Here is a 21127-nt window from a genome sequence, read left to right as displayed (position 1 = left end):
CGGGTTACTCTGCTTCATCAAAGGATCACAGAGCAGAGAGCAATGTGAAAAAGTAAAAGGACAACATAAGGTTATCAGCACAAACGCGCTTTCGGTCATATCTAATCAAAGTACAACACAATGAGATACAGGAAAGACAATAGACCAGAATCATCAATTATAACTACAATGAATCACTTCCCCTTTCCTTCCATTGGTTTTCACAACTCCTAGTTTTGTTAGCGGTGAAGCAACTTCCTCTGCAGGAAACCCAGGGAAATAACAAATGCTGCTTGTCTTAGCACAGTTTCTAGGACTGAGGCGTAAGTCTTTTAATGTTTTGATACTGAGAGACTCTTCTCAGACAATACTTGAAAACTCTAAAATGTAAAGTAAAAGTAAATCTTCAATCTATAGTCAGTAAGACTATTCCCTGTCTAACCAAACTGGTTAGACACATACAAGGCCATGTGGTAGACACACAACTCACATACATGTGAAAATGTGTAGAAACAGAAACACATGCAGATATTCACACTCAGATCATGGGACATACAGTGCATCAGTTAACCTGCTGTGGCACAGGTGTAGCGCTGGTAACTGATGAACTAGCACAGACACAAAAGATCTTTCAATGTATTTCTTGAAATGCAAACACTGAAGAACTGTTGTAGTAACTTTTTTCTCCACAATACCATAAAATTCTGCCTCCGCTTGGCTGCACGTAATGAACAATAATTACATTGCTAAACATTGCAGTGATGACTGTGTTTTTGAAAAGGTCAAAAAGCAGTATAAGAATCAGTTTACTGTAGATAGCAATTTAACCAATGATGCTTCTGTTGCTGTTACTGCATCTATTTAGGAACTGCACATCACTAAAAATCCTTGCAACAAACAACAAACAACAGATATCTTCAGTTTCATTTCTCATTTAACAGCATATCAGCATGAAAAGAGCTCAGATTGACAGGGTCATATCCAACAGCCAGGCAGTGAGAAGCACTGATACTGATACATATAGCACAGTATGTATGACCTTAAGATTCTTACCAGCAACTCTCCAATTATCCAAAAGACAACATATTGTATCCAAGAGAAATCTGCTCCTCCACGTGTTAATACACACAGTCACTGACAGAGACAGTTTGCTGGCTGGGCCCGACCAACTAGTGCATTCATATGCCGGTTCACTGGTTGTGACGCCACTCCTCCCTCAACCGGCTGAGTTACAGTATGCCGAGTGACAGTCACTATTAGTCACTTTCCTCCCTCCCTCTTAACTACCCGCTCAGCTTCCTATTCCTCCTCATGTTGCTCCTCCTCCCACTCTCCTCCTCTTCCCCTAAATTAGCCTGAATGCCATAGTCTGGGGTGACAACAACGAGAGCCCTGTGTCCAGTAAACTCGTCTCCCTCTGTTTTTTTTCTCTTTCACTTTAATGTGGAACTCCTCCTTCCAGCCTCCTTCCTAAAGCAGGGTGCAACGTTTACATACAGCAACACCTACACATGTGCGTGCTGAAACTTTAATAAACCCTGGAAGCAATTCCTTATTTTTTCTTCCAGGTCTTTTTCTGAGTCATGGGGCAGTGAATCAGCAAATATACTTTTTAGAAATGCACTCCCACATACTGTCACCCCCTCCCTCGGGATTGTGTATAGGCTTGTTATCTAAGCCATAACGCCTTATTTATTGTCATAGCTTTACTCACTATTAGTTATCACGCACTTATACCTCATAAAATTACATAGAAACATCCCATGGCAATACTGAAAGTCATGATCACTGCATTCGTAAGTGATTATTTAAAGGGAGTAGGAATTATACAAACAAAAAACTCAATGAATTTTGAAAAACATGCACAGGTGAAGCGACCACAGAGCCCTGAATCACAGCAGACAGCTAATGACTGACACAAATGGATCTTAGGACATTTCGGTAAGACACTTCTGATTAGTTGTGAGATTTCGCAGGTGGTTGCACAAGAATGACTATTTCTTCACGTTAAAAAGGATATTGTTTTTTTGTATGCATGGAAAAAAACACAGAATGAATAGTCTAACATTTCTGTCTGATGAATTGTTGTGGGAAAAAAAATCTTACTTATAAGTTAAGCTTGTTGTTGTTGTGCATACTATAAAACAAGAGCATATCTCAGTGGTCCTTTTAACAATCACTCTCTTTCAAAAACTGTACTGCATCTAAAGTGAAGCTACAGGACCGTATGTTTACTTCTCAGTGATTGGCTGTACAAGTGCTGTGACATGTTAGTGAGTTCAGATTAAAGAAAAACCTCCTCTGAAAAAGTGCTGTAATAAACAGCAGACGCATCGTGAAGCACTCCTCCCTCTCCTCCTTGCTTGTGCCACTCATTTTACACTTGCAGATGCAAAAAAAACACCAACAAAGATCAGTGTCTCAATATTCTCAATCAAAAAGATACAAGAACATCCCTCCAACAACAGATGGACAGACAACAAACTAGAAAACAAAGAAACAACAAAAGCTAAGATGACAACTTGCTGACTGGATCATTAAAGAAGCCTCCTAGTGGTGAGATCATACATAACAGCAGAATATTTTCCCTTTAGAGCATGAGGGAATGCTGTACATACACAGGTCCAAAATACGAGACTTTCTTTCCTTTAATCAACCAATCAGAAATGGTTTTGAGCTTGAAATCTGGACATACCACACACAAGATTCCTCCCTATTACAACTTAAACTTGACTCATCAAACTGAATACAGAGTGACAGGCTTTAAAATCAATCGGCATCTTTCTGGGTTTGTCACACATATTTCCTCACAAACATACTGTAAAGGTCACATGCAGAATGTCTATTATGTTTGTTGGATTCTTTCTGCGTGATGTGTGTGTGAGGTTTTTGCAAGAGGTGTATTGTTAATAAAACTCCATCTCAGGCCTTTCTTTCTCATTCCTGCATGTAACCCGAGTATTAGTGCCATTCCATCCATACTCTCCTATACGGCCCCCCGTCCTGTATCTCTGAATGCAGAAACACAAACACTGGTATCAAAGTGCCACTCAGATAGTTGTGCCTATCACAACAGAGGAGAACACTGGCCAGCATGGTTCAGCAGTACCCGGCTGACAAGCATCCCTTGTTTGTACACAAAGCAGTTAACAGTGGGCCAGCTCCAGTTCTCATAGTGCCCGCAGTGTATTTACTGGGTTATTTTGGTCCAGGGGCAGGACCCCTCCAGGCCCTCAGCTTATTGGTTGGGAAAACTGCGTTCCTGTCAAGTCTGGCCAATCCTAAGGCGTATGTGTAGGAGGGGAAATCATTGACCAAGACAGCCTTGTACTCTTTTGACAATGGCCTATGGAGAAGGCAGGATCCAAACACACACAGTACGTCCACACACACTCACAAACACACCACCTAAGACCCTCTCCTACTCGTCCACCGGGAAAGTGTCCCGTCGTATACTCCTTCAGTCACCATGGTTGCAAAGAGGTTGCAAACAAATACAACATACAAGACCATCATTGTAACTCTATTGAAAGTGTTGGACGACTGCGTTGATATGTCTGAGTGAAGTTTGACCCAGCTATATTAACCTAAGGCTATCTCTCTGTTAAGTAGGACAAACAGTGCTGTCAATATAGCCGACAAGTTATAGCCTGGTCCAGAGGCGATCAGTCTAACAATTCAACCATTTAAACATGGATTTGCACATAGCATTTCTAATATTTAACCATTCTGTCGGTTTGAAATGGCTTCACATCAAATGGAAATATTATAGACCTGCACACCATTTTATACACATTTTCCTCTTCATCAGCGTTAAACATTTGGTAACTTTTCATATAGAGTGCTATGCATGTAAACAATCCCTGGCCACACAAAGGTGAGTTTGCAAGTATGTATTCAAGTAAAATCTTTACGGGAAAAAAAACACTTCCTCATACTATTAACTTAAGGTAACTACTAAGTGTTACGTCATATGGCCTGAGGTGACCTCAAGTTGTGTCCATGAGTATTAAGCGTGTTTTTAATGGTTAAATGATATCACCTGCCTTCCTCCAAAGACATTACCTACATGAAAAGAATATTCTTTGTATCTTTGTGTTGTTCCTCCATTTACAAGGAGAAAAATATTAGGCTAGATATCTGCTGGATGTCCCAATAACAGTGCACTAAGCCACTAGATGTTTATTTTTAGAGCACCCCTTTTCTATTTGGAGCATATAAATGAACCGTTATTGATACTAAGTAAACAAAAGTTGGGATCTATGAGTGTGTTTGCGTGCTATAGAGAGGGAGTATTGCAATAACCAGCCAACCAGCTACACAACATTTCTTCTTGCATGGGTGAGAGTCACCATGTACAGTGAGATGGAATGGAAGGCATTTTGGAGATGAGTTGTGAGATAAAGTATACACACACACACACAAATCACTACAGGAGTCACAAAGCCATAACCTCTTTACAAAACTTTCCACTCCTGATCACTCTCGATGTAATTCTTGATACCTCACTTTCGCCTACTTTCATTCTCAATGAGTAGACAAGTTGAAAGGTTATTACAATTACTGTGAAGAATGTGGCTGCCTGTGAGCCCGTCAGGCTTTTGAGAGAGTGACTGAGGAGGAGGTAAGAACGGCAGGCAAGAAGCAAATAAAAACACAGGAAGAGTTCAAGGAGGGGTCAAAACGATGATAATTAATCCGTTTACAAGAAAATGTCCTGTGTGTGTATGTACACTAGATGAGCATCCATTTCTTGTCCTCTTACCAAATACGGGTTGCAGACAAAGGAATGCTGTGTGTCTATACACAGACGCGCACGCACAACCTTATACAGTATATCACTGAATTTCCACAACAGATGATTCTGCCATGGACTACGGCTAACACTAACAGAGAAGGGGAAGAGATTATCCAATGCAAAAATATCAATGAGCTTGGGCAGAGTACAGAATGCTGCTACTAACATTGCTGGGGTTTTCAGCAGATAAGAGGAACACCTGCTATCGATTGAAGAGGAAGCATCCATTCAGTTCTTCAGCTGACATATGGCAGCTACACTAAGATGATTTCACTTCTCATATAATGACGTGCAAGAATGATAAAGAACAATTTGCTACTGTCATCTGTAAAAATAAAAACAAAAAAACATTAATCTGAGCAAGAAACCAAAGTAGTCATGACACTAGTGATGTCAAGATACCAGAAATGTCCATAGTCAAAGTCAATACTAATACCAATGAAATTTCATCATTCTCAATATCAATTTGATACCAAGGTAAATATTTCCAGACTCCAGATTAAGTTTTTTTTTTAACATTTATTACTCAGTATCTGATGATACCTAGTCCAGATCCAATACTTATATTGTCCTTAATAATACAGGTGAATAGCTCTGCACTGTATTATGAAAAAAATAGTTACTGTTTTTTTTTTTTTATACTTACACTACTGAATAACAAAGTAGGCTATAAAATAGCCTAGCAAACGCTCTCTGCAAAATACAGTACAATACAAAAATTAGTACCGTTGAGTTTTCAGAATTCTCTCACGGAGTTGTGACTTGTGACATCCATATGCCACTTAATACTATTTTTAACAACAACACATGTTGATGGTGATTTTGAAAGTGCAAAAGGTTACATTTCTCCCTCTTCCTCTTTTAATTCAATAACAGTTGAAAACAGTTGGAAATATATATTTCTGTTAATATAACAATAAAAATGACACAAAAATGTTTTAAAATGTTATTGTAAAAAAATTAAATACATATCATGAATGCTGCTTGGTAACAGAGACTAGACTAGTTTATGGACTACTGAAGTATGACCATGAAACACTGTCCTTACGACAGAAACGGTGATATTGAAACATCTGTGTAGTGCAATACAAAATAAGCAAACACAAAATAGGTCTTCAAGTCTTCAAGGACCGATGTAGTTGCAAATTGCAACTCCCTCACTTCATCCTCCCCTTCCATGCATGAAGGAGAAACTATCATGGTGATAAAATGCGAATGACCCTGTATAGAGCCAGTGTTGGTCCGTTGGGGGATACTGTAGACATGGCAGTTCCACATGGTAGCCTTCATGGAAGGTGACCCCCGGCGTCTGTAGATATAGAAGTCTCATTCCAAGATAACAAAAACACAAAGATTCTTATTTTCAGGTGATGATATTCCATTTCTGCCAATAGATCCTCCCAAATATTACACACTGGACCTTTACATTCTTCATGCTTTGGCTGCAAGGTGAAAACCTTTTCTTCCCCTGCCCAGTCTTCAACCTGTAACAGGCATTACAATGTTTTCTGCAATTAAAAGGGGCAGCTTATGTAGTGAACGCACAAAAAGATGCAGTTTTACGATCCATCCACAATAGTGTGAACAAATATAAAATGCAGACGGGTTTAGAGGCTGGATTCAAGAGTAAAATAGTGGAGACTTGATGTTGAAAGGGGAGACTGTTCCACAGTCAAGGGGCCTCAGCAAAGATCATCATTTACAGCCAGCAGCTTTAGGTAAAATGATGCTGTAGAATGGAGGAAAGTTTGATAGGACTTCAGAGAAATGAAGGAGCCAAGCTATTAAGAAGCTCGCAATCTAAGAGTAAGACATTGTATTTGATTCTGAATTGTAAGCAGAGTGTCATTAACAACACAAGTGGAAGGATATATGTTTAAGAGGAAACATATAGATCATTGTGACCTGAGATAGAGCCCTGTGTGAGCCTGAAGGAGGATAGACAAAACTGTAATTTTAATCAGTCCACAGGCACTGGCAATAATACCAGCCATATGCTGAAGACAATCAGGAAGTCATGATTTGCCAAATGAAAGGCAGACATGACATCCAATTCAACACAACAAACAAAAAATCTTCTATGTGAGGCCTTGAAAGCAGTCTGAGCCTGATCAAAAGTGTTGTTGAGATAAATAGCCTTTATGTTTTTATTGCCATTAGTCTAAACCCGTATTACATATTTACATTATTACTAGTTTTTAGTAAGCAAGTCCAATTCAGCAACAACAGCAATGCTAACCATTCAAATGTAACATTTTTGAATGGGGGTTAAATCCAAGCAGACAAAGCATATATCTTAAAATCTTTAATGCTGTATTGAGCCTTGAAATCCAAACTTTCTTGAACCACAAATTATTTTAAAATATTTTACAATACACACAAACACACAAGTTCTTCAAAGAAGTGAAACTACAAGGGAAATAAGTGAGATTGCATCATATCATTCATACATTCACAATTGCACTGAGATTTGACAACTCAAGTGAACATTTTTTACAATATTGTCAGAATCTTAATCAAGTATGTCTTAATATTTGTGAAATAAACTTAGCTGAGATGACTGATCTTTATAAGGAAATAAAAGCATGACTCCTTGAAATGTGCTGTGGGCCTCGGAGAGATAAAGTCGCCGACAGCCACAACTGCAGACCCCTGCCGTTCATACCAACAAGCACGTTGTCCAAACATACACAACAGGGCAGTTGCGGTGTGTGCTCACACAGATGCAGCGGAGACGCTGTTCTCACAGAGAAAAGAGAGACTGAGCAAGACCTTCACTACTGTCTGTCAGTCAAAAGAGGATATGAAACAGTGGCATGGAGATAAGATGAGGAAGTGGAGTCACACATTCAGCACATGCCCTAAGACGTCCCACCCACACTCACCTCTGATAGATCATGGGTCATGTTGTCATATAGCACATGCCAAGCTGTCATTACTGTGGTTTAAAAAGTCCAACATTTACTGAGAAACTTGCACGGTAATTTGTTTTTGTCTTGGTCTTTTAAGGGAAATCCAGTCCACCATAAAGACAGTTCCTCATTCCCCCTTTCCTTGTTTAGTCACGATGAAAACTGTCCAGGTCATGAGAGATCTGTCCATATGGCACACGGATGAAGCTTTGTTTACACACACCTGATGCTCTTTCACACTAGAGTACATCCATTGAGCTTAGTAAGTGTCCCTGTGTGCGTGTGTGCGTGTGTGCGTGTGTGTATCCACTGCTGCCTGTTTACCTGAAGAAAATTAACCCCATCCCTAACACTTACAAGCGGACATGAGTCCAATGAGGCAGAAAACATGACCCACACACACACTTTTCCATACACACAGCACACAGGATGCAATACTTGCACTAATTTGTGCGCTTTTGTGACGAGGTGATCAGACATAGACTTGAACCAGGGAAGAGAAATGATTTAGAACGGTTAGTCAAAGCGGTCGCCTCTCCTTTGAGGTTTTAGAGCTTGAAACTTAACTCTGTTTTCCTTTGCTGGCCATCGGAGCAGGTTGCTTACCGATGTGCAAGAGTGCAATCAGTCTGTCAGGCGTCACTGCTGCTCTATAACTGGCTGCTCACCTCTGACCCTGCTGACAATGACCTCATGGCTCAGTATGTTAACTAACCCCTGACCCTTCATAGTGTGTGCACTCCATAACCCCGCTGACTCCTCTGTGTGCATCTGTCCCATTCTCAACATCCACGCTGCACACACAGGTAAAGGTCCAAACAGCTACACAGAGCCCTTTCATATATTTTCCTCTCAGAGAATTGGTTTTTCCATCCAACTTTTGTCTTATTGTTACAGTAAAGACTCTGAAACTGTTAAATAGCAGGCAGCAAATATCTAGAGCAGTCTTCTCAATCTATTTTTTAGTTCAGAGGCATTCTTAGGAACATTATATAAACACGCCACAAGGCACATGATAAAATTACAAGACAATAATTCAATTAAATTGGTTTATTGACATGTGGTAGCGCTGCATTAGTGTGAGAGCTACAGCTGAACTGCGTGCAAGTGTTGCTGCACAGTAGACCTATCGTTTTGATCAGGTTACCCAACGGAAATGTTTCAATTCATTCATGGATTCACAGAGATGAGGAGGAGGCAGATAAAGATGACAGAAAGGGAGACAGGGACAGAGGGAGAGAGATACTGTTTCTTTCAAGGAGAATGGTAATTCAAGGTTTAACTGTGTGATGAACTCATGTGCTACAATTCTGCATCAACGTTGAAAAAAATACTCACTCCCATAGTACGGCCTGAACACACACTGACAACACAATCACTGAGTGTATGTGATCACTTATGTAAATGCAGCTCCTATTTCCTCAGACCTGGAGCTGAACCTGCCCCCATACATGTGAATGCCCATCTGTTTGTCTCAGTAATAGTGAACAACAAAAAACAGGTGGAGGTTCTCGTGTCCTTTGGTGAAACCATACGGGAAAACGCGTGTCACCAAGGAACCCAAACTGTCAGTGTGTCTGACTGACCTCAGTGATTCTGAGCCACTTCCCTGCAAAACTCATCTAACTGGAAGCGACCGAAGACAAAGCAGAATTAAAAAAGGGACACCTTACTTTACAAACATATTTCTACCTACCAGCAGTCATTAAAAAGAGTAACTGCTGATTGTTTTAAAAATCCCTATATATGTATTTCTCCTGTGGCCGCAGTTCCTTCCACAATCTATGTCATAAATACGGTCATCATATTCATTTCATTCGTTTATTTAGATAGCTGAGCCTCGGATTTTCAATTTCTGGTAACTCACCTAATACGCTGTCATCATAATGTTTTATGAAACAACAGTCACCACTGGATTAGCACTAATGCCAGTGTCTAAGGGGAAATTTGTTAGAAATGCACTAAGAACGAAAGTAGACAAGTCATGAATGTAAGCAGAAGCAACAATTACATTACAATTACGAGTTATCAGACCTATTGTGACCTTTGATCTTTAAACCTTATTGTGTTCTCTGGAGAATTGTATGGATGATCACAGAGGCCAGGCGTAGAGGTCAGGGGTCAGGGTCTAATGTCAGATTCTTGGTAGGTGTGATGTACGGTGGAATACATACTCTAAGGAAACATACCGGTCAGCCTACAGACTTCAGACGGACTAGCTGTGGAAAGGACCGACTTTAACTGGGGTAGGAGTTAGGATAAATGTCTGGTTGGTCCACAAAGCACTTATTAGACTCTCAGGAATCTGTAATCTTGCAATCTACATGAATCATGGTAAACACTTGGTATGGCATGTGAATATGGTCAAATAGTTTAACAGGAAAACACGAAAAAACATGAAGTTCCTTTAAAAAAAAACACACAGCTAAATCCCAGGTATATGTCAAATGTCATCACTAGAGTAAAACACTGACATTGCATTACGGGAAAGCATGAGGCATAACGAATTGTCCCCTCTATTCAACACACATGCACACTAATAATAAACACACGGTATGTAATTAAAGCCCACACTGCAGAAGGGACAAAGGGGACATAAATAGTCACTGTTGCCTTCATTATTTTTGTGTTTGCACCGTGCAGGACTTTCAAGCAAAGTATATGCAGCAGAGCATTACAGTCTGTACAGTTTAAAGTCACAGCTTATACATAGCAGCATACCCCGAGGCTGAGGTGTTGTTACTGATACCAGCCTGGCTACTGCTTATAAATGGCAAGAGGGGCAGCTCTCAGCAGAGACTCACTGATGACAGTAAAAGGGGAAAGTGGTGCATTATGGTCCTAACCCAGGGGGTGTCAAATTGGTCTAAAAAAGCAAACTTTTTTTTCATACTATTATGTCATTTTATTCTTTAATCATTCCTTATTTTTGTAAAGATAAACAGTAGAAAATAAATAGTTTAGTATTTATTCATGAATGTCTCAATCTTGCTACAATTACTCTATTCAGATTTATAACATCATTATGATGGGCTAAACACAAAACCTTAACAAATGGTGCACTGTGATTGCCTGTACGTAAAGTTTAAGGATAAAGTATGGCTGCAAGCAGCTACATGTCTCGCCCACAATACATAAATATCTACTTTTTTTTTGTTGCATTGTTTTAGTAACATTTAATTAAAAGGTACATGACAGTGCAGCCTTTAATTTCCAAAGGGCAAATAATAAGTTGGCTACTTTTCATTTTTAAACTCAATGAATCACACGACTTTGTACGTAAAGCGAGAAAATACGCAGTTAAAATGCACAGTAGCGTGCTTTCCAGAAGTAGTGGTGTTGTGGCAGAAGCTACAGTTCAGTGGCGGTGGGGAAATATCACTTACCCGATCTGAAGGTCAGACAGAACGAGGTAGTCAGGTTCAGGAAAAGTGCGTGCCCACTTCTCTCGTGCGCTCTGGTAATACCAAACCTGCCACGCACTACCAGAAGAAAAAAAGTAGCGTTCAAATAGGTGAAAAAAAGAGTTTAAGGTTTCTGTGTGTGACCGCTACGGCGTGTACAGCCTGGCACTTCAGAGGCGAATTTGTTTTCGTTTAGACCGTCGAGATGTTGTCACAACTCGGAGCGTCCGCGGTCACCTGTGCCACCACCAATGGTGCTGTGCAAGCGGGTTTGTGGGAAATGTAGTTCTCTCACATCCTCGACGGACCGTGGTATTTTGAGGCGATGACGTGATGCCTGTTGACTGCAAAGAGAGTTTTAAGAGCTCCTCTAACTTTAGCCACAACACTTCCAAGACCAACACGACTGTCGTTTTTTACTGTCTGCAAGACGCTTGAGACGCTTCCTTCTGTCTACTTCTGTTTTGTGGCTTCAAGTTTACATGTTTAGGACCCATTCAGTTTAGTCACAAGTGCACTAAGTTTCTGTGAACTGTGATGCAGGGGTTGGACACTCATAAAACTCTGGGCAACCTAATGTGATCCAATAAATAGTCCTGCAGCAAGTTTACACTTAAAATCTCACTTAACCTTAAATTGAAAAAAGGTTATGTAATAGCTAGATTTCACAGCTGTTCCTCATATTGTGTCTTTCACCAAAGGGATGAACTGTTGTATAATGTATTAACACTGCACAGCAGGCATGGATGTATCTGTGACAATAAGACCGAAATAATGATTAACTAATGACAGCTGCATTTCAGGCTGTTGGTTATGAAGTTGTTAGTATGTGATCTTTTTTTGTTTGTTTGCCTGATCATAAAATAATATAGTATGTTCACTGGTACAAGTACACTAATAGTATCAAAAGCAATGCATGTAAAGAGAGGCCTAAAACTAACTTCAGTCATGTGGCTCATAGATAACAGATTGTTCAGCATGCCTAATACTCACTATGTCCACTAGAGGGAAGCAAACCTTTAAGTAATATTGTACATCAACAGGACAGAAGACAGGGGGCATTTTGAGTGGTCACTTTCAGTTTTTATTTCAGTGCAGGAAGTTTATTTATCAATGTAACTCTGGTCTGATAAAACTCGACTCAAGGATGAACTGGTTAGAATTTGGAGGTCAAAGGTCAAGGTCACTGTGACCTCACAAAAGAAGAATTTCTCAAGAATTCATGTAAACTATCATGACATTTGACACAAATGTCTAATAGGATTAATGATGACATTTAACATCAAAGGTCAACTTCACGGTGCTATAATGTCCTGCAAAAACACTTTTTCTGCCATTATTTACCACCATAAGTCAGAAACAGGAGGAGAGATTGTGACAATATTTTACATTTGGTCAGATACGAAATTGGTGACATTAATTTTGGGGGCCCACCTTAAAAAGGTAACAAATACAGAACTTGCGTGCTGCTGGGTTGAAGGTGTGTAAATGTGTTTTTAGCTTCTTTGCAGCAACATCTATATTTGAGACATTGCCTGATGTCATTGCTAAACTTTCTATCAGAATCAGCTTTATTGGCCAAACGTGAACACATACACGTACAAGGAATGTGATTCTGTTTTTGTTTCTCTCAATTAACATATCTTACTTAACACACCAAAAGACAAACAACAGTGATCCACCACAAGCTCATTGGTTTGGCTGTTGTTGCACCATGTGACAAGCTCTTCATCAGTCCTCTGTACGCCTCTGTACAAAATAATCTCTAAGTGAAGACAGCATGTTTCTCAGTAGATTCATACACATCAATGTAGTGATAACTTGCATTTTGCCCCAAAATACACTTAATACCTTTTATTAATTTCCTTAAAGTCTTCACTACATATATTATGAATCTGGACAATCATGGCTCTAAACTGCAACTTGACTGGTTTGCAGAGACATACTAAAGTCAGGTGCTAATTCTGGTTATTTGAAAGTGTATGCGCTTGCCCTAATGTGTTTTTCATCTACATTAAATGTGTATGTGCACATGAATCCAGATTAAATTATTCTGACTGTGTCTGATGGATTGATAAATCAACATCAAATGTAGCTTATAAGACATAACTGTTATGATTCTACCCACATTCAACATTCATAAGACAGACCACTTTGAACTCTCTGTGCCATTAAAAGTTGAGACAGATTCTACAGGAGGCAGTAAGGGACAACACACACATAGGAGACAATCAAGGTGTTTTTGATGCAACATTGTCAAAATTTAAATAAAGAAAAATCAAAATATTTTAGAGCAACTTTTCATGTGAGCATAAAAACAAACCAAAAGGAGGACTGTACAAATGTTGCACCCAGTTAAAACTCATAAAGAAAACACGTGTCACACATGTAGGTTCAACATGCAACAACGTTGTCCATGTAAAATAATGGCGGACTTATAAATCTATTTATGCAACTCTAAATGGACATATTCCTCTCTGCCACATTTGTAGGGCTGAGCAATATACCAAGATCTATCATCTATTAACTATCACTGAAATCATATCACAGTATTTCCTTTCATTGTGAAGTACTGTGCACTTCTCAGATTGCCATGTAAAACAATTTGAAGTTAAATTTCAGAATTTCATCTGAAACTCAGTTTCAGTTTGACTTTCCATTTTTATGCTGCCCAAAGTGAGAAACTACTTAATCAATCTCTAGTTTTTCACATATAAAGTTACTGATTTCAGGTGATGATCTTCTAGGTTATTGTGACATAAGCATAAAGCAAAAAGCTTCCATATTTTTTTCAAATTAACCAACCATACTTCTCCATATTTTCCGAAAGACCAAGGAACTCCTAAAGCTGAAGAGTGTTGAAAGAGTAGAGGGACTGACAATGTCACTATTTGAACATGGCAGAGTTCTACACATAGACAACAAGCCCAGTCTCTAGGAATAATGTTCATACCGGACAAGTCTGCATCCAGTGTCAATGCAGGAAAAACTGCTATGTTTAAATAACACTAAAAGTGGCGGTTGGGGTGGCGGATGGGAATGCAACATGATCGATTTCGATACTGTTTGCTTTCTTTAACATCTAAGAATGACGATGATGGTAGTAAATGTGCAAATTCTGTTATTAAACATAATTCAGGTTTCTGCACAATCATATTTCTGTTTGATAAGTAGGATGAGATGACAGCAGGGTTCTTGGTGTGACGTAATGCTGTAGCAGGAACTGAGGGGGCACTTCTCCTATGTGTAGGGTGAGTAGGGGTATTGTGGATGCCACCAGTCCATGAGCCTTACACTCTGTACGGGATCCAACACCACCTGGGTCCCGCCCTGATCCACCCTCTTCTTCCCTCGCTGCAGCGGCGAGTCCTGGAACAATAGACGGACGCGGTGGTGGCGCATGTCTGTGCTAACGTTGATTGTGAACTGTGAGAAAGACAGAGACAGAACAGCTCAGATTAGGAGAGGAGTTGAGGGTACTTGGTGCAGAAGTTAATTTTTGCTTAACAGTATTAACAGTATTAATAAGTAATTTTCTACAGCTCTTTTCTTATTTCACCCTTTTCAATCAAACGGAGCACCCTTATTTATGATAAGTGTTGTTATTTAAAACACAAATCAGCTATAGGGGAACACATGCAAACGCCCTGTGCTCTCTACCCTAAGAAGTAGTATATATAGTAGTATATAATATCCACCAAAAGCCCAAAGTTACTAACCAGGGTAAGCGTCATGCCCATGACCACAGGGGTGAAGATGAAGTTGAGTGTGGTGACCTGAAGCATGTAGCAGTCAGAGTCTGGGTTTTTGTGGACATCTTCGTACTGTCTTGGTGTTTGCAAGGACTTGGCACAACCATTCTTACTGTGTCCCTGCTGGGATGGAGATAATCACAGAAATTCACAAAAATAAATATGATAGCAGAGGCAACGACCGACTATGTAAAAGGTTATCATGTTAGTGTAGTTGGTATTAAACAGCCCTTTTTACCTGCTTTATAAACTTGAAGTTGAACTCCCACAATGCCTCTGGCCGAGTCCCTGAGACCTTTCTGATCCAGAACAGTAAACACTGCAACAGGAAACGTTAAGAACAAAAAGTCACCATTTCCACTAAGTGAAAGGCTAGTTTAAGTTTATACAGGCCTGCATACATATGTTTCTTCCTGGTTGATAAAACGTGCAAAAATTAGAAATACATAACCCAGATGTGTCAAACCATGTGCCATCGAGGGTCAAGTCCCCAGGTTTTCAGTCCAACCAAGGAGTACACATGGGGATTCTATCATGTGGGGCTGGGTGATACGGCCTAAAAATAAAATTTCTGTTTTCACAACAGCAGGTGTGCTGCGTGTGGAGGAGGCTTGTTTATTACACCGCCTTTCCAAAACAAAACTGTTGTTTAACCTGGACCAGCTCTCTCTCTTTCTCTACTGAAATGAGTTGCAAGCTGGGCGGCCAGTAAGTTAATCTGTCTGTGGGAAAAAATGCGTAAAACCTTCTTGTGGAATAAAAATTTAGACGTCTTTTTTCGTCGCATTTAAACGTATTGTATTTATATTTAATCTGTTTATCACCCAGCGATTCAAAGAGTACCAGACTAAGTTGAACTGATAGTAGACAGTTCAACTTAGTCTGGTTCTCTTTGAGCTATCTAGCTCCAGTAAGCCAAACACTGGGGGTCAAGGATGGCCTGGATATCACAATAACGGTTATCAACAGCCTTGGTTAGGCCTGATCTTTCCTTTTTAGCATAAGCATATCAGCATAAAGAAGGTGGGGCTCCTAATTACAAGCCAATCAGATACAATACTAACAAATAACAAAACAAAAATAAAAACTAAACATTTGTATAGTTAGGTGACTGACTGTCAGTTAATTTACCTTGGAGTTGAGCAAGGTTGTGGGGGTGGATTCTGGCAGGGCAGGAATTTTTGAGACACGCAAGTCAAACGGCTCATACAAATGGAACAGGGAGCGAATCACACGGGCCCGTAAACAGCGCATCCTGTCAATACAGTCAGGCTGGAGGCGAGATGGCAGGTCAACATCAATCCTGTAGTGTCTGTGAAGGAGAGACAGAAGGTGGCAGCGAAAGAAAACCTGTTAGTTATACACAATGTCAGTTTACTCTATCACTTTACTCATTGCTTTCAATTCCAAGCTCCTGTGCCTTTGACGCTTTCATTACCTCTGGCTCTTGAGTAAATGACCAAATCAGTCATTGGATGTATCAATCAATCAAAATCCCATCAAAATTGCCTTCAGATTACAGTTTTAAATTGGGCTCTGAGGAACTTCCAGTAGGCCCTACACTTTTGTTACAATATATCCACCCCTGACCCCTGCAAGGTGTTTATAAATAAAATCACCTCACCTTCTGTACAGCCTGGTCCAGAAAGCTGCAGTGCATGTGACTGTCCAGGCATTCCTACAAATTAGAGCAAATCTGCACACATCCTCAGGCCGAATGTAGGAGGCGAGCACTAACCAAATATCCACTGGATACTCCTCCCCATCACTGCTCTCACTGCTCTCTGTGAAGACAACATGCAAACACAGTAAACACCCTAGTATGGTCATTCCAAAAATGGTGAGTCACCCACATTCAAATGATTCCTTTATGTGCATACTTTTATTAATTACTAATTACAAAATTATACCCTTTCTCCTCTTGTTTTTCTTCTTAAGGGCCACTTTAGTTTCATTTTCTTCATCTTCTTCAGGGTCTAGTTCATCACTGCTGTCCAGATCGTCTGCTTTAACAGTCGCTGCAGACGAGAGGACCTCCTCTACGGCTCCCTGAGATGCTTCCAGGCCGCAGAGTAATTTTACTAAAAGAAAAACATAGTGTTAACTTAAGTAAGGAACTCGGATCACCTTTCCAAACTTTCCAAGTGGCACTGTACAGTAGTTTCCACTCATTAATAAACAGAGATGTCTGACTGCACACATCATCACAAGTTACCTTCTTTTTCAACTGCATTTGCAACAGCCTTTTTCACCCTCCCTGACTTCACAACGGCCGGGTCGGCATCAGCATAATCAGCGACGGTCACTAGAATAAAAACAGACATATCAGCGAAACCTGCGACGACCACTACTGACAGTCAAAGTACATGACGTTACACAGCCTGTGTGTTACTTTAGCGTTACTTCAATCTGCTAATACATGAAAACAAACTCACTTTTAATATAATAATGTCATACAGCATTTATGTCATATTCGAGGTTGTAAATTAAACATTGTTTGAATTCCAGCCGACTATGGAGCGCTAACTGTGGGCGGGCTAGCTTGTTGACCGATAGCTTACATTACCTGATTCCGAGCAAACGTCCCCGGCCCTAAATTTCAGCCGTTTTCGGTTCCCTTTCTTGGGCATGTCGACACCAATGATTTACGGACGCTTAACGGGCCTGTGAGTCCTGCCATGTCTCTATGGCAAGCAACGGTAGAGAGAAAGAAAGAAAAATGAGAGAGAAATTGAAAAATGTTCCGCCAGGATCTTCAGCCATCATGGAATGACGTAACGTTGCAAGTCACGCGAGAGTATCGTTTTTCCCCCTTTGCTGCTTTACTGCCATCTGCTGGTGAGTGTGAACATTACAATGATACTTGTGACCACAGATGTAGAAAAGTTAAGACTTGTATTCAAATATCTATAGCTTACTTCCCAGAAGGCTTCATAAACACTCAATATTTCTATTAGTGTATTTTTAATATAATGTTGATGTTAATGCCAAATTGAAACAAAAATCTCAAATGCTGTCTGCTTGATATGAAACTGTAGATCACTATATGTGGTGCTCTTTGCCTTTATGATGTTTAATGTGGTGCTTTTTGTGTGCAGGCGTTAGTGCTGCTGGTTAGACTTAATTACACATATTTCTGGATTAGCCAGTTTATATGTGATTGTTTTGTACTGCTCATTCATTTATGGCTATGATTTGAGTTATTCATTCTCAAGATTTCAAGATAAGGAGGAGTCATGAAGGAGCATTGAATGAAACTGAAGGCTTTTAAGAAAATGCCAGGTTTTTCCTGCAGAGCCTGGTGCCCGTATAGCTTCACTGAAGAGCCATGAGATAGTTCCTGTTTGACTTGTTTCATCTGGCCATCCACTTTTCACCCAACAGTAGTAGTAAAGATAGTTTGGATTCTCAGAAGGTTGCTAATGGACTGGATTAAAATTGCCCCGACATCACTTAGCCAGGTAGACTTAGATAATGACCATCAGTCATGGAGAAATTAAATGGTAATCACTGACAATGTTATCAGATCCTAGAGTCATAGGCTGATGCTAAAAAAGATCCACAGTGCTGTGATCAGTGACCTATATGTAAGTATTTTGTAAAAGTGCTGCAGGTCTCCACAGCATCCGAGAATGGTTGCTGACAACATTGTTGTCAAGACCTTGAAAACTCCTCTGCAGAGAGTCACATCTCCTCGGGCAAATATGGAACTAAAGCAAAATTAGTTTTCGGAGAAATCTCTGCTCCAGTTTTAAAGAAGACCGAAAAAAAGCAGAGGTGATGCTTCTACCTCTGGCCATGAGAAAGTATTCCCTGACAATTAAGTAATCGGCACGCAGATTGCCTCATCTTCTCCAACTTTAGAGATGGGTCAGAGGAGATGTCAGGGGGAATTATGTTCTTTTTATCTGTGGCTGTAGCTTTCATCAAACCATTTATTGTCTGCAGATATAGCTTTAATGTCTAATATATTATGACCACTGTTTGTTTTCACAGCCCCATCCTTGTAACACAGAATACTGACTTTTACCTATAACTGCCAAAAAACCTTGTCATGTTGTAACCTCAATTCTAATTATTTGTCAACAATGGAAAGAACGTTTTTGCAACAACTATTACAATAATGGCAGTTATAAATCAGAAATGTATGACAGTCATCTTGAGGTGTATCAAATTTGTCACTGAATAAAATGGTACAAATAATGGTAGAAATAAGCTTTAATAGATCCCTTAATAAGAAAAAATATTGTAATGAGGACAAACTAAATCTTTTTCTAAAAACAAAAAAACAAATAAAAATGGTCTGGTGATGTGATAGCAACAGTTAAGATAGGGGTTAGATACTCAGCCTTTATCCTTCTATTTAAAGTTTGTCCTGTTCATATCAGTATATGTGTTCTCTTAGCAGCTACTGTTGTTTCCTTATTGGAGTCAGTGGTGGAAAGTAAATCAGTATATTTATTAATGCACTGTACTTAAGTACAATTTTGAGGTACAAGTCAAAGGAAAACATTGTACTTTTTATTTCACTACAGTTATTTGGTATTTAGTTACAAGTTACTTTGCAGATTCAAATGAATAGTATCAAATCAGATTCAGCCACTAGGTGGCGACAAAAAGCCTTCTGTACCTAAACCTTCGACGTGAGACATATTTAAGTGAATGTCTACATGCATATATCTCGAGTTACGTGTATTTAAAATAACAAAGGTCATATACACCGATTTATTTTTTTTCAATGAAACCAGATATACTGGCACATACTGAGGACATGAATACATGATTGGCCAAGTAGCCTATGTAGCCTACATATAAAAGAAATTTGACTGTGTGATATGAAAAGATCTGATATTTATTATTTGAAGGATTTAGACCTATTTAATAATTATGATAATAACTGGATCATGAAATATAAAGAAATAAAACACATTACCCAGTTATCCATTTAATTTCCCTAAGTAAGTAATTCCCTCCATCTTTCCATAACAATTTGTATCAACTTTATTTTTTTATGGATTTAATGAATTAAACTGTTTTATCACATTTTCACAACCCTTAACTTAATGACATCCACTTTTTCTTTTAAAACAGCCAAACCCCTGTAGAACTGTGCTCAGTCACTACTTTCTATGTAGGCTAATAATATTTTTTTTTTTCACTGAACTGAGATTTATCATTCTCAATTTCACTGTTCTTTTTTTTTTTAAACAGTTCACAGTTAACTTTCAAAACATCAACCGTGAGCTAACTGTAGGAATACTCCACTATGAGTGAAAGCCTCACTTAAGTAAAAGTAAGTATCAGTAAAATGTTCTTAAAGTATCAAAAGTCCTACTCATTCTGCAGAAAAATGGCCCCTGTCAGACTTTAACTAGGCCTATATGTTTTTGGTTTATTAGTACGGCTGGATACATTTGTATGTTGTATTTTACAGCTGTAGATGTTTAAGGTTGTTGGAATTGTAACTACTTTACTCTTGGGGAGTCGAATCTACAGTAATGCATCATATTCTGAACTCAGAAAATCCACCCTGTTTTCAGCTTTGTCATCATGCATTTTACCAGCTAATCCAAGAGGGTTTTCAAAAAAGGAACACTTAACATTCAAATAAAAGAATATTGAAGATACGTGGTTTTCACTGGACATGAAGGGTATGAACATTTGTAAAGGGTCCGTGTATTTTATATTTTAAAACGAAAATCAAATAACCACTCGTTTTCTGTTTTTTAATACCCGTTTCTGAAAGGAAAATCCAATGACCAAAACATACACGGACCGTAAAGGTAGAGTAACTATAGTTACTAAGCTCTCAGACAAATGTAGTGGAGGAAAAACTACAATACAGGTACAATGGTGAAGTAGAATTTTACATAACATGGAAATACCCAAGAGTAAATGGACTCAGTTACATTCCACCACTGGTAAGCAGTTAATTGTCAGAACTGTAGCACATTATTTGATGATCAGCACAAAGTCCCAAAGAATGTAATACATACAACAAGTGTAAACTTCAGGGCCACCACCCAGTTAAGTGAGTTAGTCACTCAGAATAAAACATGGCGCGAGAAGCTGTTTCTTTCTGATATTACTAACATTTACAATCTTAGGGCTCTAGCACAGATCCTGCAGGGTGCGCTGCGCACTCTCAGTGCACAACCCGCCTCTGTGGCTCGGGTAAGCTGAAGCCGCCAGAACGCGCATGTCTCAGGAGCTGTCAGATCATAGTCGAGCTTAGTGGTGCTGATGTGAAAAGTTAATTGCATTTTACCAATCAAGGGTCAA

The 21127-nt window shown here is 39.4% G+C and overlaps 2 protein-coding genes and 1 long non-coding RNA gene across 10 annotated transcripts in view; all 3 read right to left on the bottom strand.

The window, feature by feature from the left end:
* tfeb (transcription factor EB) overlaps nucleotides 1-11492 on the bottom strand; it is a 31535-nt gene extending 20043 nt beyond the window's left edge. For 5 of the 7 annotated variants that reach the window (XM_051413878.1, XM_051413877.1, XM_051413882.1 and 2 more), the window contains exon 1: nucleotides 11076-11492. The gene's annotated coding sequence lies outside the window, so the exon portion shown is untranslated. Of the gene's footprint in view, nucleotides 1-1032; nucleotides 1223-11075 lie in introns of those variants that run through there. The other 2 variants (XM_051413880.1, XM_051413879.1) reach the window with 1 other exon arrangement.
* The window catches only part of LOC127371211 (uncharacterized), a 97032-nt gene that overhangs the window by 66313 nt on the left and 9592 nt on the right, over nucleotides 1-21127 (bottom strand). The gene's annotated exons all lie outside the window — the stretch shown is intronic.
* Nucleotides 12155-17616, bottom strand: tmem183a (transmembrane protein 183A). 2 transcript variants are annotated; one of them, XM_051413892.1, is made up of 8 exons: nucleotides 17412-17616; nucleotides 17061-17150; nucleotides 16756-16926; nucleotides 16470-16629; nucleotides 15977-16157; nucleotides 15084-15164; nucleotides 14813-14968; nucleotides 12155-14519 (listed from the first exon to the last, which is right to left on the bottom strand). In XM_051413892.1, exons 1-8 carry the CDS (start codon nucleotides 17473-17475, stop codon nucleotides 14334-14336), a joined length of 1089 nt encoding a protein of 362 aa, XP_051269852.1. In that variant the 5' UTR covers nucleotides 17476-17616; the 3' UTR covers nucleotides 12155-14333. The 2 variants fall into 2 exon arrangements, with proteins under 2 accessions (XP_051269852.1, XP_051269853.1); XM_051413893.1 differs by having other exon boundaries at nucleotides 14813-14965.

The sequence above is a fragment of the Dicentrarchus labrax genome, unplaced genomic scaffold (genome assembly GCF_905237075.1).
Source record: "Dicentrarchus labrax unplaced genomic scaffold, dlabrax2021, whole genome shotgun sequence".
In the NCBI taxonomy this organism is placed as follows: domain Eukaryota; kingdom Metazoa; phylum Chordata; class Actinopteri; family Moronidae; genus Dicentrarchus; species Dicentrarchus labrax.
This window is presented reverse-complemented; position numbering and strand designations above follow the sequence as displayed.

Bases quoted from the DNA above. Each gene is read 5' to 3' on its own strand.
- tmem183a (XM_051413892.1), bottom strand. From the start codon at position 17,475: ATGCCCAAGAAAGGGAACCGAAAACGGCTGAAATTTAGGGCCGGGGAC. The intron at 17,151-17,411 runs GTAATGTAAGCT...TTTTTATTCTAG, and splicing joins GGACGTTTGCTCGGAATCAG to TGACCGTCGCTGATTATGCT. The intron at 16,158-16,469 runs GTGAGGTGATTT...TCTCCTTCACAG, and splicing joins TGGACCAGGCTGTACAGAAG to ACACTACAGGATTGATGTTG.